General features: G+C 46.8%; 1 protein-coding gene across 1 annotated transcript; it reads right to left on the minus strand.

Annotated features, from left to right (window-relative positions):
- Positions 1 to 1,062: 1,062 nt before the first annotated feature.
- Positions 1,063 to 26,549, minus strand: LOC103710501 (nuclear transcription factor Y subunit A-7-like). The gene is made up of 6 exons (XM_039131958.1): positions 26,396 to 26,549; positions 11,040 to 11,242; positions 8,355 to 8,500; positions 6,421 to 6,489; positions 6,106 to 6,270; positions 1,063 to 1,671 (listed from the first exon to the last, which is right to left on the minus strand). Exons 2-6 carry the CDS (start codon positions 11,065 to 11,067, stop codon positions 1,402 to 1,404), a joined length of 678 nt encoding a protein of 225 aa, XP_038987886.1. The 5' UTR covers positions 11,068 to 11,242; positions 26,396 to 26,549; the 3' UTR covers positions 1,063 to 1,401.
- Positions 26,550 to 27,660: the final 1,111 nt, after the last annotated feature.

Below are 27,660 nucleotides of genomic sequence, written 5' to 3' on the forward strand. Positions count from 1 at the left end.
AAGCCATATCAAATGTTGATAAGTCAAGATCGGCATAAAGTTCATGCATCAATAGTTATTTATACGCACATGTGCGTGAGAGAGAGGAAGATCAATACAGCTAATCCAATTTATTTGCAGAATCCTTTTTCCATTGCCTATCAAATAGTCTTCTTATTTACAAATTAGTTTAATTTGACACTTCTAAGTATGAAATTACCCTACTGTGCTGTGTTACCCTACTGGCTGCCCCCTCCCTTTGAAGTCCTTCTGGTGAACTTTGATGGTGTTGTTAGAGACGGTCAAGCTGCAGCTAGTGTCATAGTAAGGTATTATCAGGGTGCTTTGATTCTTACTGGCGGGAAGAAATTACCTTACTGTATCGTTCCTTATACAGAACTCATAGGAGCTTGGCTTAGCCTCTATTTCATACTTCATCATTGTATGCTAAAGATGTTCATTTGCAGGGTGATTCAATTGGATTGATTCCCAATCCAATTGTAGGTTTGATCATTCTCCTGCATTTCAGGATATGATGCTATGGAGGAGACACTTTTAACTCTTTTGTTGCTTCAGACATCTGTTGTGAACGAAACCAAGCTGCTGACTAGTTAGCAGCCTTTGCTCTGAAGGGTGAACCCAGACTTGGCTCGTATTTTGTTGGCTGATGCTCGCATGACTTCCTATCCCCGGCGTCTCCAATCCTCCTAACGGATGTTGCTATGGTTGTTACTCTACTGCTGTTAAGTCTTTGAGTCTTTATGTTTCTGTTGCTGTGTTGCAGCTATCCATATGCTTAGCGTTGCCTACTAGTCTTCTTCTTGTCCTGCAGCATTCCATTAACTGTTATCATCCGTCTGCCTTGAGCTTTCACCAACAAGAATAAACAAGCTGATCGAAAAAATTAAGACTGCCCACCGTTTTAGAGGGTGAAACATGAAGTCGTCTCTTTTTTCCTTTTCTTTAGAAAGGTTTATAGGTTATAAAACACAGAACGTTCAAAGATTTGATAAATATAGGGGATTAAATTGTCAATCTTTCTTTGGTGTTGCAGCAAAGCGGAGCAGCTCCAGTCAATGCAAATGTCCATATAGAACACAAGAAATCTTCACTGTAATTACCTAGCAAAGTCACCTAGTCCAAGATACATATTCGAACAGTAAAAACCTAGGGGGAAAAAAAAATAAAAATCCATGCTTCTACTTTACAGGAACTTGTGAAGTATTTTGTCAGCTAACCGCACATTAAACTCTCCTAAGGCGGAATGAACTTATCATTGCGGGGCTACAACCCAACCTGAGAAAAACTCTAAATATAGTTTCCCACCGGAGACTGTTCCCGCAGACACTATACAAAGCCACTTGCTCTTCCAATCATCCAACGTCTTATTCCTGCAAGAGAAGACTACATGTTGCTTCTGGCTCATTGTCCAAGAGAGTTGGGCAAATTAACAGGTTTTTCTTTATCATCAGAGACCGCAGCATGCTGCTGATTCTGAGAATACAAGTTATCGGAAGCTGGATAATTGGATGGCTGGACCTTGTCATGTGAGGCAACGTCATTCTGTTGATTTTCTTCAGACCTGGAATTAGAATTCTGCTGATTCCCTTGAGACTTGGAATTAAGAAATCTACCGCCAGATCCCCTAGCCCTCTTTACAGCATGCAAGTGGCGGGACTCATGTAAATAAGGCTGCAGGAGTTGAATTGCAGAATGTAATTAGGATTATATCCATCAATTCATAAGAAAGATAAAAAGGCCATTATAAGTAAATACTTTTATAGCTACAGTAAAAAAAACCTCAAGCATACATATTATGTCTTATGTCCAAGAAAATATTTAAACAAACATGTAAGCTAAGGTAGATCTGTCTAGCACCCAGTGCCGGCTCGAGCCTTAGGCGACCGAGGCGGTCGCCTAAGGCCCCCGGCCCAGGGAAGGCCCCCACCCAGTTTTTTTTTTTTTTTTTATTCCAGGGACCAGGGGCAAGCCGGCAAGGGCAGCAGGGGCTCAGGGGCCAGGGCTATCTGGCTTAGGCGCTTAGCTATGGGGCTATGGGCTATGGAGTAATGGAGGGAGTGGGCAGCGGGTTTGGGCGGCGGCGACGCGACGGGCGACGGACGACGGGCGACGGGCGGGCAAGTGGCAACGCAACGGCTTTTTCCTCCCCGGCTCCTCCCTTCTCTCCGATAGTCCGACTCTCCCCCCTTGGGCCCCTTCTCTGCCTTTTTAATGCCGGAACCTTCTCCGGTTCTCGGCACTCGGCACTCGGCACTCGGCAAAACCCTCTCCGGTCCACTGTGCGTCCGTGCAGAGTCCCGTGAGGCCGTGACTCCCGTCCTCTCCTCGGCGTCCAGCGTCCTCGCCGACTCCGAGACTCCGAGTCGCCGTCCTCGGCTCCTCCGACTGTCCGACATCCGACTCCGCGGCGACCGAGGGCCGAGGCGGTGAGGCCTCCCATCCTCTTCTCGCCGACGTCGCTGACTCGCCGTCCTCGGCCTCCCGTGAGGCTGTGACCGGCGCCGGCGGTGACCCAGGCCCTCTCCTCAGCTCCTCCGCCGCTCCGGCCGGCGGCCTCCTCGGGCCTCGGGGTTCCACTTGGACCACTTCCCGGTTCCCGAGTCCCGACGGACCCGAGCCCGACCTCCTCAACTCCTCCCAAGTCCCAGACTCCCAGGGGCCAGCCGGCCAGGGCCCAGGCTCCCAGCCTCCCACGGTCCCACTCCCACCGGGACACCTCCCGAGACCCGAGTGGGCCGAGTCCCGACCTCCTCCCCTCACTCCCTCAGGCCTCAGTCCCCTGTAACCGTAAAGCTGTAACCCTGTTCATTAGTTTATTAATTATTTTTTGGTCTAATTAATTTTTATTTAGTTAAGTAATTAATTTAAAATTTGTTATTTTTTGGTTCAATTATAGATTGGTTGTGACTTCACTACTTCAGCGGTTCGGCATTATTCGGCCTCTTCTCGCCGTCGAGTTCGGAACTATTCCACCTCTTCTCGATACAATTAAGTTCGGCACTACTTGTCGGGATCCGAGTTTGTTTTTCTCGACACAATTAAGTTTTATCATTTTTAACTTTTTTATATTTTGATTTGTTTGTGGTGTTTTTTTAATTGCTTAGTTTGATAATATTATTTATAGATTAAAATGTCTAATAGAAAATATGACTGTGGGTATGAAAAACTCAAAAAAAAAAGAAAAATCGATAAACTCATTCAATCTTAAAAAGGAGCTCTAGATAGATTTGTTGTTACAAACAAACATAACACTACATCAAATTCAACTCAAGAATTAGTAATAGAACAGGCACCCGAAATAGAGTTAAAAAATGAGATTGCCAGTGAAACAATATCTAGTGAAGAACACGATGGAGAATCAGATGGAGATAGGATAAACAAGGAAAAAGATTGTGAAACTAGTTCTATTCCTATAAATTTATCGATTGAAAATAGTATTTTAATGGATCTTGAGTATAAAAGTTTAATTAGTAATTTTGCTTCTCAAAAAGCTAGGCGAATTATTTTTAAATAAAAATTTTAAAATATTTTTATACTTATTAAAAAAAATTATTATTTAAATAATAATAAAAAAGGCCCCTTCTAATGAGTTCGCCTAAGGCCCCCAAATGTATTGGGCCGCCCCTGCTAGCACCCATGATAAAAAAGGCAAAGAAGATATTTTCAATGCTGGAAAACCATGAACAGGTAGGCGGCAGACATAAGCAACACATAAAGGGCATGACTGCAAGTATCTCAGGCACATACATGATGTTTTCTGACCTTAGGAATATAAATACAGCCCAAAAGCTTGATCTTAATAATAACGAAAGGAACAATGCACAGCCCATAAAAATGTTCATCTTCAAGAACAGGAATTAACTTCTTTAAATATGTAATTTTGTTTTTAAAAAAAGGTAAGAATAAACTAAATGGTGATTAGCCAGAAATAGGGCTCAAAGTCCATCATCTTGCGCTGATGAGATATCTTACATCTCAATATTTACAACTCAGGGGATTAGAAGTAATAAATGATCTGCAAATATATTACAGTAAATCATTGAGAGATAGCAGTGCCCAAACACAATTACTAGAGAAAAGAAAACTCATGCAAATGCTTACTGAAGTGAGTGGACCAACAAATTATCTATCATGAAAAGTAATAGGACTTGCAGAACATTTTAAGAAATAAGCTTAAACAGTGCCAGGCAGCTACTAGTTTGAGCAATATCACGGATGACATTTCCATCCAGTTTAGTTTCAACTTCTGGATACCACTATCATGGTCATCAGTCTGACAAATCAAGATTCTAGGCCACCTAAATTGCAGGAACTGGCTGCATATGAAAAGAAATATGCAGACTTGGCTATTTTCATACAAAGGAGCAATTGGAGAAACTAGTGAGCACAAAGCATGGTTTAGAATCCTGGTACTAATATTGATATTGATCAGTCTCCCGTTTGTATAGTACCATACTGATGCATGCACGATATGGTAGTCGTGCCAGCACAGCAGCCGGGAACTTTTATTTTTTTTCTTAACAAATGTTATGAGCATTACTGTTACTTTAGGACCAAAAAAAGCAATAAATAAATGTAATGGGAGAAAATATTTATATTTTAAATAATTATTTTACAAAAAAAAATGTATTGATATATACTATTACACATCGGAAAATCAACTTGAAACGACATAATGTGACCCTTCTCTTCCCTTTTCAGATATGGTAATTTTTAAGCATTTTTTATATAGAAAAATTCAAAAAAAATGAGTGGAGGGAGTTGTTAACCCTGGAGTCATGCTTCTAGGCTTCAATCCAACCGAATACACCGGAGTCCTCACTCGTTCTACCACTCAAAACAAAAGAGCAGGTGGGTAAAATGGGAAGACAACAAAAATATAAAAGGTGGAAGACCCTTGTTGACTCAATACGACCAGTACCCCTCACTTCAGCCCGACTTGCCCACAACTAAAAACCAACAAGAATCCTGAGTGACAGTCCTTCACATGCAATACGGTGCAGCCAGCACGGACAAGCACTCAAAATCTTAGGATAAAGTGTAACAATCCGGAACCTCACCCAAAAAGGCTAGCCGGAAGGCATTATTTAGGTTCTCTGATCCTATATAAGTACTTAAGATCTACCCAGCAAATAACCAATATGGGACTAAACACACGCCCGCACAGATCCTCATATACTCTCCTTGTTTAAGCAAGAGACTAAAGCAATCCTGTATCATCCATCTGGCTTGTCAGCATGCTAGGAATATATTTGTGCTTAATGTGGTATCAGATGCCTCAGATGGGGGTCTCAGTCCCCTTTCTTAGGGATTATGTACTATTAACTAAATTGATAAAGATGGATGCTTGTTCTTGGCCTCCTAAAGGCAAGCAACAATTTGCATAAAAGATGTTGTAAATTGTTCAATGCATAGTTACTCATATGAAAGGGATAACAGAATTTAACCAAGAAAAGTGGGTTTGATGCAGCAGATGACTATAGGAAGTATGAAACAGTCTTTCATTTTCTTTTCATTTGCTCAATAGGCAAAATCTGAACCAACCAATTCACTAGAAAGTCCTTGAAGATGAATTGAGACAAACAATCTGGGCATCATTGTTCAATTTATATGTCTGTATTGTCACAGTTGAACATGCAACTCGAGTTGGCTATGGAAATTATTGCTGGCTATAAGCAATTTTGGTGGCTAATGCAGAATACCAGGGTAAAGTAATAAAAAGAACTTCATCCAGGCAAAGGACTTCAGCAACTGGGAATTTTGAACACATTCTATTGTCTGTAAGTCCATATTTATGGATCTGATAAAGAAAGACAAGTGACATATGACTCCAACAAGAAAGAATGAGGTGCAGGTAATGCAATAAATTCAATAAACCTAGAGTAAAATGCAAGAAATAATGATAATTAAGAAAAGAATTAATTAGTTTTTTTCTGTAAAATTTGTTTTTCTGCAAATTTTGAAGTACACATGGCAGGATTAAGAATTCAGTCCAAGTGCAGCCACTACAGAAGCCCTCTTGAAAACAAAGCTTGTGGAGATTAGCTATCGCAAAGGGAACTAGGAGAGAGAAGGGAGTGTGGATCATAGTTCCAGATATAGTACCTTGCGAGTTTTGATCAATTTATTTTCTGATTCAGCTTTTGCTCGAGATTGCCGACGCCTTAATATACCATGATATTGTTTTGCATTGACATATACAGGTTCTTCAACTGCCTCAGTTGGCAATGGCACTCCAACATGTTGCATCCCCATCATTTGTGGTTGCATCTGAAAACAGTAGTAATTGATAAACACCAAATAAATACTAAAAGGAACATAAAAATTGTAATTTATTTCATTAAAGCATTTGACATCTAGATAAAACAAAATATGCATGTACATGTTTCCATGTATTTTACCCAAAGGTCCCAAACATACCACCGTCTGTCCATAAGCAGCAAAAACACCTCCAGAGTAAGGGTCAACAAATGGGTAAGCAACCTGAGCCTGCCAAAAAGAATATGCTTCAATACATCTAGTCATGTGAAATTAAGGAATATTATCAAACTACACTTTCGTATATGCAGTCTGATATTTAAATTTCTTCTACAAAATACCACAGATTTTAAACAACACGATAATATTTGAAAATCCGTGGGCATCATTACCCCCAGATTGATGTTTGATTCACTTGCTATATAGTTATATGGCAAAACAGGCATTGTTGTCCAACAAAATTGCAAATCTAGACATGATGGAAAAGGTAGAATAGATGTCCGAGCATGTGGATATAGTAACCAAAATACTTTGAATCAAGGCATTTTAAATACATGTTGAAGTATATAAAAACTTAAATATACATAAATAAATCATATAGCTATTCCATAATGTAATGTAAATGAAAATAAATAAAATCCAATAAACACAAGCAACGACAGAAAAAATATTTCAAAATTACAAAATTTGCAAGTTTAGAATCGGCTTACTGGAAGACTGAAAAAAATGAAAATGTAATCTCATAGCCACATTAATGTTGTACAAGAATCAAATATATATATATATATATATATATATATATATATATATGATTGCAAAGCATGGCCCAGGACCCTCATAACTTCCCCAAATTAGAAAAAAGAAGCAATTTAGTAAATCAGAAATGTCAGACAAAGATAACACTGAAACTGAGTGGCACTTTCCTACTACTCCCTTCTCTAGCAGCTGGTACAGAACAACTGCAAAAGGATGAAAGTGCAATATTAATTTAGTGATTTTCATTCTTTCCTTCTTTCTCTCTTTCCTTTGTTCTTTTGTTCCTGGTGAGATTTGGGAGCCGTGCTAGTGCTTCGCTTTGGAAAAGAAGCCTCGTCTCCGAGATGGTTCATCTGCCAAAGTATGGCATTTCTTCACTGGTAGGGAGATGCAGGTTGCTTGTTATAACAATTCTAGATAGTCACCTCAGTTGTTTCTCTACATAAATAACTTAATCTAGACTGTGTTGCTTGTAAAACTAGAACTACAAACTTATAATGATTAAATCATCTACATACAGTAACTTGTCACTACAACTGGAGGCATGCTCAGGTATACTAAATCGGTTTATACAAAATCTGAAATGAATGAGTTTCATGAAAAGACTTGTTTGGTTCCTTCTGCAAAATCTATTCTGTAAAAACTGGCAGGTCATAAAATCTGAAAAATGAGTTTGCTGCAAATAGGTCTCCACCTGTAATTCAGAATAATACTTTACAGAAAATTAGGTTTTGCAATTATTTGTTTTAACAAACCTTACAGACAACCAAGCAGCCCTTAGGAGTCCTAATATTGCAAATGCTAATCTTCAACCTCCCACAATAGAATCATTTCCTTGCCTGCTACTCCAATGGATCCATGTAACACCATTAACAGGAAATGTTACCAAGAAAATGATATAAGTAACTTATTGAGTTGGCATCAAAATGCAACAACTTTACTTCCAATTTTTCATCGTAAAAACTTCAACTGAACCTTCAAAGGGGAAGAATGCCTAGAACAGAGATGACTAATTGTTCGGGGGGCAAACAAGACATAACATATCTGGTAGACATTGAAACTACAAGCAAAATGTGAAGAAGACAGCTCTCCTCCATACGAAGAGACAAGGCGAGCAAGTACTTAAATATGACAAACGAACCTCGATATCAGAATAGGGAGGAAAAAAACACAGTTCAGCATACCCATGAGGTCCATGAAGCTGACACTAAACCTTTCTACATAACAGAGTAAGAACAAACAACAAGCCCCATCCTCAGTCTCATATAGTCAGTGGCAAGTTCTCCCAAAAGTGAAAAATGAAAAGAATCCGCCTCTATAAACAGGTCTAAGAACAGTACCACAGCATGTCCTGCTTCAAGATGACCTGGAGAAATCATGTAGCCAACAGGTGTTGCCATGCCAGGTCGAAAGTTTCCAGTTGCAGGAGCTTGATGCTGGACCTCAGGTTGTGTCTGCTTTTGTTGCTCATCAGGTCCACCATCATCTGGATCATTATATACAACATGAAAAGAACAAGAACACTAAGTCCAATGTTAATCCTAGATAAATAACATAAATCACATGAGGTAAACAAATAAAAAATCCGACAGAACAGCACTCAAACTTTCCACACCAAAAACAAAGAGGGGAAAAAGAACTACGAGCATAGATCCACATCAACTTTACCATGCAGAAAGACTAAATCATATGAGAGTAAGACTAGAAGTACATCCAACGGTATCTACATGCCTCAGAAACAGTCATGAATTAGTGAAGGTGGTGTAGTGCCATCTGCAGATTCCAAGAGAGGAACTGTAAAGTGGACACAACACCCCGCACCATCTGCGCATACCATTTCCACAGTCCACCCAGGTTATTGATGCAATTCAAATAAAGCGCATGATGAGGGTTGAACAAGTGATTTCCAATTACTGATTTTGGAGGGGGTTAAAATCAAGCTTCATGTTATTCTGAGGGACTATTCACCTGCTTTGATCATGTTTCAGTGGATAATTGAGGTTTAAAAGCCCCTTTTAGACCATAACTAAAATTTGACCCACAAGTTAAGATACTGAACATTCCACAAGTTAAAAGGCCCCTTTAGACCAAAATTGGGTTTATTTGAGGGGGCCAGTCCATAGGGGCACTATAAATGGCATCTAAGTCCACACATCATCTCCTAACTTCACTTCCTCAAGGGGGCTTCTCTTTCTTGCTCCATTCTTTTCTTTGAGAGATGGTTCAAAAAAAATTCCGGTATCTTGCATAAGTTGGTGGGGTCTTTTGGGATGTTTTTAAAGTTTCAAAAGAGATAAGTTGTTGTCATATCATCTTTGAGTAAACAAAAAGTTTTTCTTGTCCCATCTTCAATAGTTATCCCTGTCTAGTTTGATAAGTGTCAAGGAATCACCTTTTAGATCAAGGGCTGTATTACGCAGTCAGGTTTAGATGTTGGGTTTGAGTGTATCTAGGAGCCAGGTCCATGTTGTTGTCATATCATCTTTGAGTAAACAAAAAGGTTTTCTTGTCTCATCCTCAATAGTTATCCCTGTCTAGTTTGATAAGTGTTAAAGAACCTTTTAGATCAAGGGCTGCATTACAAGAAAAGATTTAGGTGTTGGGTTTGGGTGTTACTGGGAGCCAGGTCCATATTAACCCCAAATTTTAGGATAGTAGGGACTCGGCCCAAAAAGATCCTAATATAGACATGTCATCTGAGTGTCATTTAATGCTTAGGGCCTGAACATTTTTCATTTAACTTTACTTCCCTGGTGTCAATTATATGCACACTTATGCATTGGTTTACACACATCTATACAGTTCTTCAATCCTTTATGCACAAGCCAGGGATCTAAAGTTCAATTGTTATTAGAACAAGGGGCTGGAAATGAATTTTTCAATCAACAGGCCCTCTTCATTAATGGAAGTTGAAACGGGGATTGAAAGTTATTTTGTTTCAAGAAAACCTGATTGATGGAAAAACAACTATCCATCAAGCGTGCTTCTTCAATAAATACATGCATTGCAGCAGAAGGAAAAACAACTGATCTTGTGATCCCCCCCAAGTCCATGGCCTCCTTCCTGTTCCACGTTCGATCCCCTACATCAAGGTTGGCAAGCCATCTCCATCTACCGACGATCTCCTCTGGCCATGGGTTGTCACAACTAGCCTATATGACCATCACCAGCCCGCCACCACCTAATAAGGTGCCATATCACCACCTCCAGTCCTCTCCCCCCCTGCCTCCAGCTTCCCATACCTCTCTCTGCAACCAAATTCTTGGAATGTATGTCAAATGGATATGCTTGAATGTCAGGCACAGAATCCACAACCTTCTGTGTCACATCTTGTCTCCATAGGTATACTAGGCTATATAGCTGCGTCCTGGCATCAGATATCAAGGGTTCAATCTAAATAATTTTCTACAGATCCGACATCTAGAAGAAAATTCTATCCAGAGACCAAGTCTCTCTCTCTCTTTTTATCCTGTCATGACAAGTCTTATTTAATATCAATCCACATTATCCATATCTTCTCTTTTTGCCAAGTGATCAATTAGAGCCATCCACCCTTTAGGAATCAGAATCCATCAACACTGCACAATATATCTCAGATCATGTATGCATTACAACGCACCTAAGCAACCATCGATAACAACAAGACAAAACATCAACAAAGCAACAGGGGGAGTGAATTACAACAGCACCACTTCAGTGTTAACGTATGCTGAAAGACTTATAATCAAGCATTTAAAGATCCAGCAATACTCCAATAACAGTATTGTTACTATTGCATTTTTCCTTTTCCTTAATATCCTTCAAAACAAAAAAAAAGTTTGCTAAAAAGCACCGCCATCTTCGCATCAGTCGACATAATAGCTTAAAGTTCAAGGCAGCAGCAGGAGTTTATAGAATTTCAAAGGATTGAGCATCAGTGATCACATGGTCAAGACCAAAAAAGTAGTGAATTCAAGCCATCTAGCATGTGGATCGCAAATGCAATGCAAAATGGGCAATCATTTACAGAAATTAAAAAAAATTACCAGATATGTTGTGCACAGAAGAAGTCATGACTTTATGGAAAATTCCTGGAATAAACTGGAACTACAAGAGATAAGAAAGCTCAGACTGAATTTGCAAAGGAAATGGGTCACAGTCCCAGCCAAATATTCTTAAGAATGCCACTTGCAAATTTCATAAAATCTTGACCCTCAAAGTTTGCTATACAATTGGAAGAAAAGACCACCTGAAATCCAAATCAAGAAAAAAATCAGAATTAATGATTAGCCTACAACTAAAACATACAAACGGATTTAAATTTTTCACAAAAATCAATAACCAAACCTATTGATCAGATGGTACCTGAGTTACTCTAGGGGGCTTTTTTTTTGCCTGTAATTAGGCAGGTTGCAACTGCAAATCTGCAATTTAGTTGCAGGCATCTAAAACAACTGTTTGGATGCCTGCAATAGCAACAACAGGCTGCATTTTAACTGCAAAAAAGAGCCCAAATCATGGAAATGGGCTCTGCTGGTGGATGTAGTTCCTGTTGCTATATTTGTTGCAATTGGAAGCAGCTCTCAAACGAGTCCCTTCACCACTCTCCAATTGTTGAAATTTAATCTTATATAATTTTAACATATTAATATATATTAATTATTTTAATAAATACATTCTGAACTATAAATTTAATATTATAATAATATATACAAATATTATAATATCAAATAATTTTTATTATAATATTGTATTTCAACAAAAATCATTGTAGCATGATGTTTGCTATCATAATATATAATATAATAATATCAATCATTTTTATATAATATTTTTTTATAAAATAGTTGGCTAATACTATAATACATATTATAATTACATTTTTATTATAATAATATGGATATATATTATAGTATCAAACATATTTTGATATACTAATTCAATAATAATTTCATAAAACTACTAACTTTTTATTAAATTTTAAAAATAATAAAACAATTATTAACTATAATAGGAAAAGTAAATTAGTATACTAGTTATTATTTTAATGTTATTATTATGATCTTAATCTGCTCACTTAACCATTATTATTTTGTTATTATGTTTCTTATTATAGTCTACATATAACATTAAAATAATAATCATAATTATATAATAATTGCTATTGTAAAAAAATTACTAGTTATTAAATTACATGTTATAAATTTATATATATGATTATAATAACAAATATAATGGTTACAATATCAAATTATTTTATAGGAATAAAATTACTATAGTACTTTTTCACTCGAAATTACAAAAATAATATGATAATTACTATAATATAATAGAAAATTATAGTACTACAATAATTATTGGTATAATGTAATAATAATCACTTCACAATATAACTTGAATTATTAGGTCATAAAATATATTTTTGATTATCATCACTATATCATAATAATTCTTATTATAATCTATACAATATTATAATAATAATCATCATGATTGTATTATCATAATTATTAGATAATATTTTTTAGTTATTATAACAAAACATATTATAAATAAATATATGTATCTATGATAATAATATATCTACAAGTTACTGTACCTCTTTCAGCATCACACAACCAAGCAGCTGCAATTGTAATTGCAGCATTTCCAAAGCCTGTATTTGAATTGCATGCAATTAAATTACAAACAAAAAAACAGCCCCTAATACTTATTCTAGGTTTCCACAAATGGAAAGCCAACTAACACTCAAAAGCAATTCCCAAGATGGACTAACGCAAGCAAGATGTCAAGACAATTCAGGTTTTTCACATGCACATGCATGCAGACAGTCATGTGCATAGGCACTCATGCATGCACATAGACAAATGTAGATTGATAGTGCGTCCTTGCCATAGGTTAACCCCTTTTCTATTTTTTTAAATTAAAAAAAGGGATTTAAGAAATATATTTTGAGCAAGATCCAGTGGATGAACATGCACCAAAATGAAGCTGTACTATTATGTAAACTGATATGGTTTAACACAAGGTGTGGACGCAGTCATTATTCCCCCAATTCATGACACAGGTTAACATTATGGGATGATTGGAACATTTAAAATAAAGACAGAAAGTTGAGATTTTTTGATCTTGCCCCTATACTTTACTATGTGAAACAAAAATATGGATGATTATATGCAATAATTCTTAACCACATTGTTGCAGTGTTTGTCTACTTTCCCCTCTACCACCATACAACTAATATCTCTTATAAATTTTTACTGCTGCTACTGATCCAAAAAATTCACACACACACACACAAAAAAAAAAACAAGAGAAAAACTAGTGATGAGCAATCTATCCAGCATGAGTACAAATTGCTAAAGCAATACATGATAGCATCATATAATTCATTTGTACATTGCATGTTATCACTTAATCTCAATAAAGCACTATCGCCAATGTTATATTCTTATAATTCGTAACTTACAACAGAAAAATGCTGAAATTTAGTTCCTATAAAATTTAACATATTTAAGTTTTAACTTTACATACACAACCCTAGAAAGCCTTCATCTTCAACAAAAAGAAAACCAAATTAAGCTGTCAGTTATCCAACTAGCACGGCTCTGCAAATGCCATCAGCAAGGTTGAGCAGTAAGGAACCGTCCGATGAGTCATGTACTAAAGTTCACCATGTGTCATCTTCTTTCACTAGTTCATATGTTTTCAAGAATTAAGACCCTTAAAATCCATCATCTCCAAAACAGGACTGAGCAAAGCCATTTATGGTGTTTCCAGGAGAATAAGAACATAACAAATGTAGCAATGCATGCCCCAAAGTCAAGAGGACAGCAGCATAATATGCTAATGACAATGCTATGCAGTGATACCTGAACATTCATGTCTAGTTCCAACAAAACTGTGTTGGATAGGTATCCATATCAGATATGTGTCAGGCACTTGGATGCTTATAAATTTCTTTGTTTGCAGCCTTTACAGTTTGACAGAGATCTAAACTCTAGCAACAACGAGTTAAACCCTCCAGTTTGATGTTAGAAATGAGTATGATAAGAAACAATGTATATTGAAAGACCTTACAGACAATGTCTTCTATTTTAAAAGATAAAACGTAATAACTATTTAACTAAAACTATATTCTATCCCAAATCTACATTTTTTCTATCTTGCCAAGTCGGACACTTGAATACACATTTGAATTTGATTCCAGTGTCTGTGTCTATGAGACACTGACATTATGATAGTTATGTAGTCCCCCTTGTTCTAAAAATATTACAAAAACTATAAAAAGAAATTTCACAACATGTCAAGCTGTACATTAGATTCTGTTACGGGGGAACTTAGCCACCATGCCCCACGTGACCGGCACGCGCGCCCAGGAAGACTACGGCAGCCCCTTGATCCAGCAATCCGACCCCGAGTCGGACATCTTCGGCTCCGTAGCCCGACCCCGAGTCGGCTGCCCCTTGATCCAGCAATCCGACCCCGAGTCGGACAGCTTCGGCTCCGCAGCCCGACCCCGAGTCGGCAGCCCCTTGATCCAGCAATCCGACCCCGAGTCGGACATCTTCGGCTCCGCAGCCCGACCCCGAGTCGGCTGCCCCTTGATCCAGCAATCCGACCCCGAGTCGGACATCTTCGGCTCCGCAGCCCGACCCCGAGTCGGCTGCCCCTTGATCCAGCAATCCGACCCCGAGTCGGACATCTTCGTCTCCGCAGCCCGACCCCGAGTCGGACATCTCTCGACAACGACAGGCTATTCCCCAGAGGCACGCCGCGGCCCTCTGCTCCACTACACCCAGCAACGGTCGTATCCGGCGCTGCTCCACGATCCCCTGTAACAGCCGTACAAAGCGGAGCTCCACTACGCCCTGTCATGGCCGTACCCAGCGCTGCCCCACGACGCCCTGTAACGGCCATGTCAGTGGCAGCTCCATCGTGCTACACGATGACCAACCCCCCAAAAGGACCCCCCAGCCTGGTATATATGCGGCTGGGGGGAGAAGGGGGAGGGTAAGCAAGAACTTCCAGAGCATTCTCTTACTTGCTACTATTATCTCTCCTTCTCCTCCAATCTCCTCTGACTTGATCGTCGGAGGGCCCCCACTACCCCAGTGGTGGTGCGAGGCTTGCTTGCAGGTTTCCCGGTGGAAGGTGGAGCGCAATCAACACCAACCAAGGCAACTCAAACGGAACCCCGTTCACACCGCTGTGCCAATCGTTCTCGGTTTGGACCACCAGCAACAGTTGGCGCTAGAGGAAGGGCCCGAATCTCAGAGCGATCGTAATGGCACGGCGAGGTGGTCGTGGAGCTTCCAATGCCTCCGGTCGCGGGGCCTCTCGCGCCTCCGGCTGGGAGGCCGCTGCGTCTCCAACACATTCTCAGCAACACTCCACCGCTCCACCTCCCATTCAGATGGTCGAAGCCGCTCAGTTCGACCAGTTAGCCCAGCAGGTTCGCACCCTCGCGGAGGCAGTGCAGAACCTGCAGGGTGTGATGTCTCGGGCGCCGCAGCGGGCCCAGGAGCCGCTGCTCCCTGAGCGCTCACCTGTCCTCCTCAACCCGCGCTCCTTCCTCTCCCATGGGGAGGAGCGCCGGCGCGAGGAAGATTCTCGAGCACGGTCTATTCTGCCGGGACCTTCCCATCGGAGCTGCGCGGGGTACGAGAGGCGGGCCCGGGCGCGTTCCCAGACCCCCCAGTCCTCAAGGAACCCGCGCTCCAGTCGGTCCCCCTCTCGGTGCTCCTTGTCTCCCACCCATCGGTCGCGCTCCCTGGACCGGCGGGTGGACGATCTCCACCGACAACTCCAGGTCCTGAAGGGCCACTCCAAAGATCCCTTCGCCGACTTGGAGATCTCCTCCCAGCCGGCGCTTGCCTCGAGGATCCTGCGGACCCCGAATCCGCCGGGGTTTAAAATGCCGGCGATCGAGCCCTATGACGGGGCGGCGGACCCGCGGGATCACGTCGAGAGTTTCAGGACCCTTATGCTCCTCCACGGAGCATCAGATCCTCTCCTCTGCAAGGCCTTCCCGGCGACCCTCCGTGGCCCGGCAAGGGCGTGGTTCGCCGGCTTGGAGGCTAACTCAATCCAGTCCTTCGACCAGTTTACTCGCCTCTTCATCACCCATTTCGCCGTCAGTAGCCGGCGGCGACTGGTCTCCGACTCCCTCTTTGATGTCCGGCAAAACGAGGGAGAAAGCTTGCGGGATTATCTTACCCGCTTCAACAAGGCTACGCTGGAAGTCCGGAACCTGAGCCAGGAGGTGGCTCTTTCAGCCCTGAAGCGTGGCTTCCGAAAGGGCAGACTCACCTTCTCCCTGGACAAACGCCTGCCGCGGAGCTTCCCGGAGCTGTTGTCCCGGGCGAACCAGTATGCGGACGCCGAGGAGGCGGCCGCCCACCGGAGCAAGGAGGCCGCCGAGATCCCTCCAAAGCTCGGGAAGAAAAGGCGAAAAGAGGCACGCCAGAGGAGGAGCCCGACGCCTCAACGTCGGCGCAGAAGCCTGTCGCCGGCGAGGAACCACGGCGCCCTACGCCCTCGTTCTCCGCCCCGACGTTTCAACCGGTACACTCCTCTCCTGAATCCCCGGGCCCAGATCCTCATGGAAATCAAGGGGCGGGAGGACCTCCCAGTCCCGAGACAGATGAAGAAGATTCCTGGGAGGAGGCCCTCTCGGGCGTACTGTGAGTACCACCGGGACCACGGCCACGACACCGAAGACTGCTTCCAGCTTCGGGACGAGATCGAGGCTCTCATCCGCCGAGGGCGTCTCGGTCGATATGTGAACGACCGACGTCCCCCCGCAGACCTGCGTCCGGCCGACCCGGCCCCTCAGGAGCCTCGGGAGCAGAATCGACCCGTCGCGGGCGTGATCCACACTATCACTGGGGGCTGCCCCCGGCCCGAGGGGAACGCAGGGGGCTCGACTGAAGCGTCAGGGGCAGCCGTCGCAAAGAGGCAGAGGGTCGGTAATGTAATCACTTTTTATGATGAAGATGTAAAGGGGGTTCAGACCCCCCACGATGACGCCATGGTGATCTCCCTCACTATGGCAAACTACGATGTAAGGCGTGTTCTTGTGGATAGTGGAAGCTCAGCTGATATTTTGTTTTACGAGGCCTTCCAAAAGATGAGCTTGTCCAGACAATTGTTGCACAAAACATCCACCCCCCTCATAGGATTTACTGGTGACGCTATCTCGGCCGAAGGTGTCGTTGAGCTGCCTGTGACTGCGGGCGTTGCACCCGCAGAAGCCACGGTGCGGCTCGAGTTCTTGGTCGTCCGTGTTCCCTCGGCCTACAACGCTATCCTCGGACGACCCGGACTGAACGCCCTTCGCGCGGTGGTCTCTACGTACCACTTGCTCATGCGGTTCCCCACGGCGGCCGGGATTGGAGAGGTCCGAGGTGACCAACCGACCGCAAGGCAATGTTTCCTAGCAACTCTCAAAGGGAAGAAGCCCGTAGAAGCCTTAAGCGTCGAGTCCCTCGACGCCAGAGACGAGGTGGCCTTGCGGCACGGGGAGCCGGCCGAGGGTGTGATCGAAGTTCCCCTCGAGGAAGGTCGCCCGGACAGGACGATCCGGGTCGGCGCCAATCTTGACCTGGGAGCTCGGGCCCGGTTGGTGGAATTCCTCCGAGCCAATGTCGATGTGTTTGCCTGGTCGGCGGCCGATGATCTGGGATCCCGAAACCTCCATCCGAAGCGGCTGCAATCCCACCGGAAGTGGGTGCTTCCAACCGGAGGCGCCATCGACGTCTCAAGAAAAAGACGAAGAGCCGGCGCGGATGAAGAAGAAGTGGACGAAGGAGAAGTCCACACTGCTCCTACCCAGAGGCGCCATCCACGCCTCACGAAAAAGACGAGGAGCCGCCGCAGAAGAAGCTCCCGCTGCCTCCAGGGGAACGCCACCTCCAAGGGATATTCCGGTCCTCCCCAGTGTTAGGGGAGAGAAGGGATACAAGGGAGAAGAGCATATGGAGGCGCGGTCCCGGATCAAGCGTCTGGCGCGGAGCTCAATCGGGAGGCTGAACTTCAAGGAGGGGAGACGTGATCCCGGATGAAACGCCTAGAGCGGAGTTCCGCCGGGGAGAACCTCCTTGTTGATCCCAGATGAAACGGCTAGTTGGCGGAAGTCGCGAAGGGCGCGCCTCCCGTTCCTTCGGTAGGGGTCTCTCAACCATGCGCCGGAGAGGAGGCCCACGATCCATGGCAACCTGAACAGCTCCGGCTTGGCAGGCTCCATCGCACCTGCACCTATATTTATAGCCAAACTGCGGCCCCCCGGTCGTTCCGATGCGGGTGGCTCCAATAAATGCGGGCGCATTGAATCCGGAGCCGATCCGGCTCTCGAGGCGTATCTTCCCGCGATTTCCTAAGCGTTATTCTCCTTAATCGCATTCTTTGTGCAGGACACTCCGGGTGGCCTGTACCCCTAGGTCCACATATCTCCGCTCGCGCCCAGGCCGCATCCGCCTCGAAGAACGCGCGTATCGCGGCCGCTTAACTGACACTCCTCGCAAGCAGCAACTGATGATCCGATTTCCCAGGTAACCCCTCAATTAGCATTTAATGCCCATCTGGTGTTCCCCAGGCGACGCTTGGAGAGGAGGAGAAACACGATCGCAGCTGGCCACGGATGAATCCCGTCGGGCGGCAAGCGACAGGCGCACGACCAGCGAGCGGAATTTCCCGAGGCTCGGCCCTCGGATGCCAGGCTAACCCGATGATCATCCCGGGAGCAGACTAGCCTGAAGCCCCGACCGGTCGCCTCGGCTTGCGCCAGCCTTGGCCGACCAACGAGCGGAATTTCCCGAGGCTCGGCCCTCGGATGCCAGGCTAACCCGATGATCATCCCGGGAGCAGACTAGCCTGAAGCCCCGACCGGTCGCCTCGGCTTGCGCCAGCCTTGGCCGACCAACGAGCGGAATTTCCTGAGGCCTGACAACCCTCAGATGCCAGGCTAACCCGATGATCATCCCGGGAGCAGACTAGCCTGAAGCCCCGACCGGTCGCCTCGGCTTGCGCCAGCCTTGGCCGACCAACGAGCGGAATCTCCCGAGGCTCGGCCCTCGGATGCCAGGCTAACCCGATGATCATCCCGGGAGCAGACTAGCCTGAAGCCCCGACCGGTCGCCTCGGCTTGCGCCAGCCTTGGCCGACCAACGAGCGGAATTTTCCGAGGCTCGGCCCTCGGATGCCAGGCTAACCCGATGATCATCCCGGGAGCAGACTAGCCTGAAGCCCCGACCGGTCGCCTCGGCTTGCGCCAGCCCTGGCCGACCAACGAGCAGAATTTCCTGAGGCTCGGCCCTCGGATGCCAGGCTAACCCGATGATCATCCCGGGAGCAGACTAGCCTGAAGCCCCGACCGGTCGCCTCGGCTTGCGCCAGCCTTGGCCGACCAACGAGCGGAATTTCCCGAGGCTCGGCCCTCGGATGCCAGGCTAACCCGATGATCATCCCGAGAGCAGACTAGCCTGAAGCCCCGACCGGTCGCCTCGGCTTGCGCCAGCCTTGGCCGACCAACGAGCGGAAGAAGTTCCTGAGGCTCGGCCCTCGGATGCCAGGCTAACCCGATGATCATCCCGGGAGCAGACTAGCCTGAAGCCCCGACCGGTCGCCTCGGCTTGCGCCAGCCTTGGCCGACCAACGAGCGGAAGAAGTTCTTGAGGCTCGGCCCTCGGATGCCAGGCTAACCCGATGATCATCCCGGGAGCAGACTAGCCTGAAGCCCCGACCGGTCGCCTCGGCTTGCGCCAGCCTTGGCCGACCAACGAGCGGAATCTCCCGAGGCTTGGCCCTCGGATGCCAGGCTAACCCGATGATCATCCCGGGAGCAAACTAGCCTGAAGCCCCGACCGGTCGCCTCGGCTTGCGCCAGCCTTGGCCGACCAACGAGCGGAATTTCCTGAGGCCTAACCCTCGGATGCCTGGCTTAGTGCCGGAAGAATTTCCTGAGGCCTAACCCTCGGATGCCTGGCCTAGTGCCGGAAGAATTTCCTGAGGCCTCGGATGCCTGGCCTAGTGCCGGAAGAATTTCCTGAGGCCCAACCCTCGGATGCCTGGCTTAGCGCCGGAAGAATTTCCTGAGGCCTAACCCTCGGATGCCTGGCTTAGTGCCGGAAGAATTCCCTGAGGCCTAATCCTCGGATGCCCGGCTTAGCGCCGGAAGAAGTTCCTGAGGCCTAACCCTCGGATGCCTGGCTTAGCGCCGGAAGAATTCCCTGAGGCCTAACCCTCAGATACCTGGCCTAGCGCCAGAAGAATTTCAAGAGTCGGGAGTCAGCGAGACGCTACCAAGAGTTAAAAAGAAGAAGGACGAAAGTGAAATGAAGAAACTCTATTTGCATTAACTTTCATTGTTTCAGGGCCGAGACCCATACAACTTGGCAAAACGCCAACACACAAAGAAAAGAACAAAAATACAGAAGGTCAGCTTGGAGGAACCCCCGGGTCGGGAACGCCGGGCACGTCCGCAGGGGGTAGGGAGGCGGTTGGAGAATCAGCAGGCAATGGCGCCGGAGAGGAGTCTAGAAGAGAGATCCCACTCAGGTCAATTTCGGGGTACTTAGCCGACACCCTTGTCAGGCCTTCCTCGAAGCCTAAGATAAAGGAGTCGGACCCCGCGTCCGACATGTCACGGACGAACTCGTCAGACTGACGATAGGCCTGTACCGCCTCCGACATATCACGGGTGAACTCGGCGGACTGACGATAAGCCTGTACCGCCTGACGCCCGATTTTCGCACTCTTCTCGGCCAGCGCCGCCTCTGCCCGCTCCATAATCTGAGCTTTCGCCTCCAAGACCTTCGCCACAATCCGGTCGTCCGCCTCGGAGGAGACCCTCAGCAGATCAGCCTGAGCCTCCTTGTGCTTCGCCTCGGCAGCAATGCGAGCAGCCTCAGCCTCCTCCAGGCGCGAATGAAGCTCCTGGTCACTCGCGCGGGACTTCTCCAAGGCCGACTCCAATTCGCCCAGCTTGGCTTCAAGAGACCGGGTTCGGTTGCGGGCGTTGTCGGCTGACCGCTGGGCCTTCTCCCACCTCTCCCGGTAGTCGGCAGCCTTCCGGGACTGCTTCTCGGCCCGCTCCTCCGCCTTCTTGATCTCGCCCTCAAGACCCGAGGCAACCTTGAGTTGCTCCTGAGCCTCCAACAGTTGCTTCTCGAGGGTGACGAAGCCGAGTGCCCGCTCTTCGGCCACCTGGAGCCTCATCTCGAGGTCCCTGGTCGTCCTCCCCGCCGCAGCCTGACCTCCCTCCTCTACTGCCTTCAGTTGGCTCTCGGCCCTCGCCAGAAGCCTCGCCTGTTCCTCGTAGCACTCCTCCAGGCGGATCATGTACTGGGCGAGCTAAGAGATAGGAAAAACGAGGGCGTCAGGCGGGGATCAACAGAGCCTATAAATGATGAAAGCGACCAAAAGAACACTCACCGACATGAGACAGACGCAGCTGGCAGCCCCAACGTCAGGGACCCTCATCTCCCGGACCTGCCTGCGGTCCTTCTCCAGCAGCACCGTCTCGATGAGGTTTCGGGCGCCGGCGAAAGTGAAGGCCGACCCCGACTTCTCCCCGGAGTCGGACGGTGGTTCTGCAGCCTTACCCTTACCCATCGCTTGGGGAAGAGTCATGCTGACCATGCTCGGGGCGGGGACCGCCCTTGGAATTGATAGGGTCCCGCTCGGCCGGGGCCTCGGCGCGTCCCTCCTCGTATCATCCGGAGCCGACCGAGTCGAAGGCTGGGCTGGGGACCGATCACGTCTGACCCGTCCATCTCGGGCGCGCCCGGGTGATGCCTCCGGAGAAACGGTAGTCTCGGCATCGGAGGGCTGATACAGCGTCAACTGCCGGTCCGCGCCCGCGGCGTCCCCCTGATCGGTGGGTCCGGACCCGTCTGACGGCGTCGGAGTCGCCTGCCGGCGGGACTTCTTCGCCGGTGGGGCCCCGCTCGGAGGAGCTCGTTTCTTCCTCCGGACTGCTTCCAGTAGGGACGTCCTACCAACAGCCGTTGCCTTGTCCGACCGCATGACGTCGTCGATCTCTGCAAAAAGGACGAGGTGGTCGGAGGTTGAGAAACTGAAGGAAAGAACGAGACGAAAGAGGAGAAAAGAGCTAAAAAAGAAATGGTGGCGGGCTCACGGTCAGCGGGGACCGAGCTCAGACCGACGTTCACCAAGGTATCCTCGAAAATGAGGCGAGCCACCGGGGGGATCCGGCCCTCGGCAACCAACCCCTTCAAGACGGCGACGCCATCGGATTCCTCCCTCGACAACCTCGATAGGCCAATCGGGGACTTCATCGGCGTCTCCCAGGTTGCCCTGATTCCCCAAGAGGGATCTGCGTCAACGAAAAAGAAGCGCCCCTTCCAGCCGTGAATGGAGGTAGGAGCCTCCTTGACGAGGCCGCACCCTCGCCGCGCCGCAAAGCACCACCACCCTTTGTCCTGGGGGTGGCCGCTCAGGCCGTAGCATTCCCAAAAGACACTCAGGGTGGCGGGAACCTCGTGCATGCGGCAGAGAACCTGAAAGGCCGTCAGGGCGCGCCATGAGTTCGGCACCAGTTGCGTCGGCGCCACTCTTAAACCCCGAAGCACCTGAACGACTAAGTCCGAGGGGAAAAAGCGGAACCCGGCCTGAAGAATGCCCTCATTGATGGCAACCTTCCCTGGAGGAGGATGGGACATCCTCTCCTCAGGCCCCGGGAGCGTAACATTGCAGGCCTCGGGAAGGTGGTATCGAGCCACGAACCTATCTAGGTCTTCGGCGACCAGCTCCGACTTAATGCGGTCTGCTCTCACTTCGCCCATCCCTAATGGCCAGTGAATCTACGGTCAGGACGGGGTCAAGAAGGGGGAAAGGACCGGAACGACTGGAGTACACTAATACAAAAGGAGAAAGTATGGAGAGCCTTAAATTGAAGAATGGGGCAACTCACCGGAAGAGAAGGAAGAACGGCTCCGAGAGCGTCAAAGGAGGAGCAAGCGAACAGTCCGACGGCAATGACGGCAGCGCAAAGGAGAAACTCGAAGATGTCTGTAAAGAGAAAGGCGGACGGAGGAGGGCCCCCGGTTAAATAGGCGGAAAGGTGGGTGACGCCTCGGTGACGCCAGAGGACGCCTGGCTGCCGAAGGGTCGCTCGCGCCCCAAAGGCGAATCGACGCCATTAAGGAAGGATGTCCGCCGAAATCCTCAGACTGCCAGGTCAGCAACAACTGCCATACGCCATAAAGAAGGCGGGGAGCTCGAAGCGCGCGCGCCTCTCCGAGGGATGGCGGCAATCTCGAAGCATCACTCCCTTCACCCGTTCCCATTCTGGTTCCAGGCTCGGAAGTGGGGGGCTACTGTTACGGGGGAACTTAGCCACCATGCCCCACGTGACCGGCACGCGCGCCCAGGAAGACTACGGCAGCCCCTTGATCCAGCAATCCGACCCCGAGTCGGACATCTTCGGCTCCGCAGCCCGACCCCGAGTCGGCTGCCCCTTGATCCAGCAATCCGACCCCGAGTCGGACATCTTCGGCTCCGCAGCCCGACCCCGAGTCGGCAGCCCCTTGATCCAGCAATCCGACCCCGAGTCGGACATCTTCGACTCCGCAGCCCGACCCCGAGTCGGCTGCCCCTTGATCCAGCAATCCGACCCCGAGTCGGACATCTTCGTCTCCGCAGCCCGACCCCGAGTCGGACATCTCTCGACAACGACAGGCTATTCCCCAGAGGCACGCCGCGGCCCTCTGCTCCACTACACCCAGCAACGGTCGTATCCGGCGCTGCTCCACGATCCCCTGTAACAGCCGTACAAAGCGGAGCTCCACTACGCCCTGTCATGGCCGTACCCAGCGCTGCCCCACGACGCCCTGTAACGGCCATGTCAGTGGCAGCTCCATCGTGCTACACGATGACCAACCCCCCAAAAGGACCCCCCAGCCTGGTATATATGCGGCTGGGGGGAGAAGGGGGAGGGTAAGCAAGAACTTCCAGAGCATTCTCTTACTTGCTACTATTATCTCTCCTTCTCCTCCAATCTCCTCTGACTTGATCGTCGGAGGGCCCCCACTACCCCAGTGGTGGTGCGAGGCTTGCTTGCAGGTTTCCCGGTGGAAGGTGGAGCGCAATCAACACCAACCAAGGCAACTCAAACGGAACCCCGTTCACACCGCTGTGCCAATCGTTCTCGGTTTGGACCACCAGCAACAGATTCATTGTGAACCTATGTAAAGCTATTTTGCATGGGAGATGTGCTATATAATTTGAAACTTCAAAGAGTGTCAACGAGACGTAGATTAGATAAGAAATAAGGTGAGAAGAGATTCTAACAAGTAAACAATACCAAACTAATGCATATGAGGGTTGCAGATTGACAAGTTCATTGTTAGATTCCAAGTTAGCCAGAGATCATTGATTTTTTTTTTCATTTAGATCCATTGTTTTTGTTTATTCTCTCTTTTCTTTTGGTCTATTAAGTCAATAGTGAAAACTACAGTGTTCAAAGCTTTGAAGGGCTTAAATTGTCATGTGGCTTAGTTTAACTAAAACCACCACATCACCAAATAAAATAAGTCACAGTTCACAGTGGAAAGTCATTCCCTAGAAAGAGGTTGAAGAATGCGTGTTAAGGATCTTGCACACAAACAAGATAATGCTACATATACCAACAAGGCCCACCTTACCACATATGATTGGCTCTACCCATTATACCAAAGGACGATCCATCAATTTTTTACAAGGATGATCCATTATTGTTTAAGAAGTTTCATGAATGGCACTCAATCTGATATCAACCCTTTAAATTACCATCAAAATCTTGAGGTTGAAGAGTAACAAACTTACCTTATTAGTTATGCAGTTTAAGTTCATGAAACCAGAAATAACCCCCCTAAGATTCTTAGTTATGCAGTTTAAGCTCGTTGAAACAAAAACGATCCTCTAAGATTCTCACAAACTTTCATACAGTGTAAAGGAGGAGGCAAAGCTTAACTAAATCGTCCATATAAATATAATTCACAAAATGTATAGATTTAAGGCAACTTTTGTGCAGGAGGTCAAGGGATTGCATCAAACCTAACCATTAGTTTGAACTTGATAAATCTGCACAGCATCGAATGAGAGTTAGCTGCATATAAGGCCCTAAATCTGCACGCACACAATCCTAAGCAAGCCGCAGCTGCAGCCACATAATCTAAAGCAAGCCGCAGCTGGAGCCGCACAATGAATATAAGTTGACTCTCTTTTGGCCCATGTGCCTTGTACCTGCATATAAGCAACGCAGTGCAGTCGAGGGACCACATCTGTATATGCAGGGACAGATGCAGCCTCGTGCACTATGCATTTCAAAATACTGGGCTCAAAAATGCATATTGTAGTTGTCAAAGAAGATATACCAAAATAATTTCATATCACACACAAAAGTATTATGTTCTTAAGTTACAGTATTGATCTCATAGGATCCTCCTTCTGGTATGAAATCCAATTTAACTACTCTCTCATCAGTTTCAAATTGAATAACTTATGAACAACCTGGGCCTAAAATGGGCTGTACAGCAACATAATACAAGAGTTTCCATCCAATGCCTCCAAAATTAACTTGATTACAACATCCGCAATAGGAATTTCGTTGCTCTTTTTGATTTTCCTAAGCCTCTGTATATGGGAGATAGCCTTTTAGTGCTCAAAGATGGCATAAGCACATTTCTTGTAAAACTGATGGCATTTATCAACTTATACATATGCCCTATCCTAAACATACTTCACTGCAAAACTGTGGTAGTAAGTCTTCTACCTATAGACAGCACGTCAGAACCTAATAATTAAAGAATGACCCGGATTAACAAAATGGAGTACTTCCATTTTCTGAAACGGCTTTGGATTATGCTAATACACAATCAGAGCGATTTATGGATTTATTCATATAAATTCATAAAAATATAGTCAAGTCCTAAAATCAGGAATCTACAGCCATGCACGTAAATTGACACCTAACACAGAGAACCAAGGCGTCGATCGAACAAGATCAAACGTCTAAAGAACCGCTAAAACAAAGGAAAGAAGAAAAAAGGAAACGAAGTCCATCTGGTAAAAGGAAAAAGAAGAAGAGCAAATTACAGTTAAAAAAAGAACAGAAATGATGCAACGATACAAGAAGAAAAATTCGAAACCTCCGCGAAAGAACGTATTAGCAAACCCCACGTAACCGCAGAGGCCAAAACAGACCAATTAGGGTTTCGAACGCGATCGAATTGTACCTAATTAATCCTAAGAAATATTCCCCGGAATCGGGAAAATTTGAGAGCAACGAAGAAATTCTACGAGATCGCATGCAAGATCACAGAGATACAATCAAAACCTAGATTACAAAACGAGGTTTAAATTCAGAAGCTAGAGAAGATTTTCTTCTCTCGTTCCATACCTGAAGCCCTTTTCCTCTCTCTCTCTCTCTCTCTCTCTTCGCTCTGGCGGCGAGTGTGGATAGCTTCAAAACGGATCGCTCCCTCCCTCTCCAGAAGAGCAGAAATAAATTTTTGCTTTGGGCGAAGCGCAAGGCTACGACGCCCAACCAAATGCTAGAAGGTTCCAAATGGCACCAAACAATTGTTCCAATAATGAATATTAGTATGTCCAATCATCGTGTAACACGTGGAAATGGTACATGTTTGCCATCCTTGCGACGAGTGATCTGGACCATTCGTTTAAATTAATGGGATCTCTAGGGGGCAGCTTTCCGGGTTGCCCGGATAGTGGTACGGCCAGAGAGGCGCTGGCGACCGCTAACGGCTTCGCAGGCGGGTCGGGCAGCAGGGGGGAGCGCCGACCTGCGGCCGAGAGAGGGATCGGAAGGAGCCCTGCCCGCTGACCGGGGTCGTACGAGGTCGGTGGCCCACTTGCCCGTTCGGTCCTGGATCAATCCGATGTGACGCCTCATGACAACCGTTGGATCTCTGAGTACAGTGGAGCGACCCTAGGGATGGGATGGTAATCTACATACGGGATACGGTAATCACCACTTGTGAGCCGGCCGGTTCCGTCCGTTTTGGATCCTACCGTTCCAACGGCGCGTTCTCGAAACCGAAGAAAGAAAAAAAGAGCAAGTGGGAGAGAAAAGAAGAGGACACCGACAAAGGACCAGCGAAGTCCAGCAGAGGCTAAAGGGGCTGGCGCCGAGAAAGAATGGTCGCTTAAGTTGCCAACTACTGAAAGAGACAAAATGAGAGAGAAAAAAAGAGTGAGTGGGAGAGGGAGGGAGGGATGCTGGCGGAGGGCCAACGGAGCCCGACGGAGCATGCGCGGTGATCGGCGCCTGGGAAGAAGGCTGCTTACGAAATTTGCTAATTCATAAGTAACCTCGGCAATTGATATGCCAACTTTACTTATGAATTCGTAATTTTTTTAAGCGGTCGACTCCTGTTTCAAATGAAACAAAGAGTCATCCCCTTAAGCGGCCTTCTTTCCCGGCGCCGGCCCCCTCGCAACCTCCGTCAGCCTCCTCGGGCGTCCTCTTTCTTTTCCCCTCTCATTTTGCCTCTTTCTCATCTGTTCGTTGTGTCGGTACGAGTCCGGCATGGCACAACGCGAGCTCGTATCGAACCATCCCGCTGAAGAATTGGTACGGAATTTGGTACCAGTTCCTCTGACCTTAGCGAGGAGCAATTGATCATTGTTGTGATCGCCTTGATC

The sequence above is a fragment of the Phoenix dactylifera genome, chromosome 11 (genome assembly GCF_009389715.1).
Source record: "Phoenix dactylifera cultivar Barhee BC4 chromosome 11, palm_55x_up_171113_PBpolish2nd_filt_p, whole genome shotgun sequence".
Classification (NCBI taxonomy): Eukaryota; Viridiplantae; Streptophyta; class Magnoliopsida; order Arecales; family Arecaceae; genus Phoenix; species Phoenix dactylifera.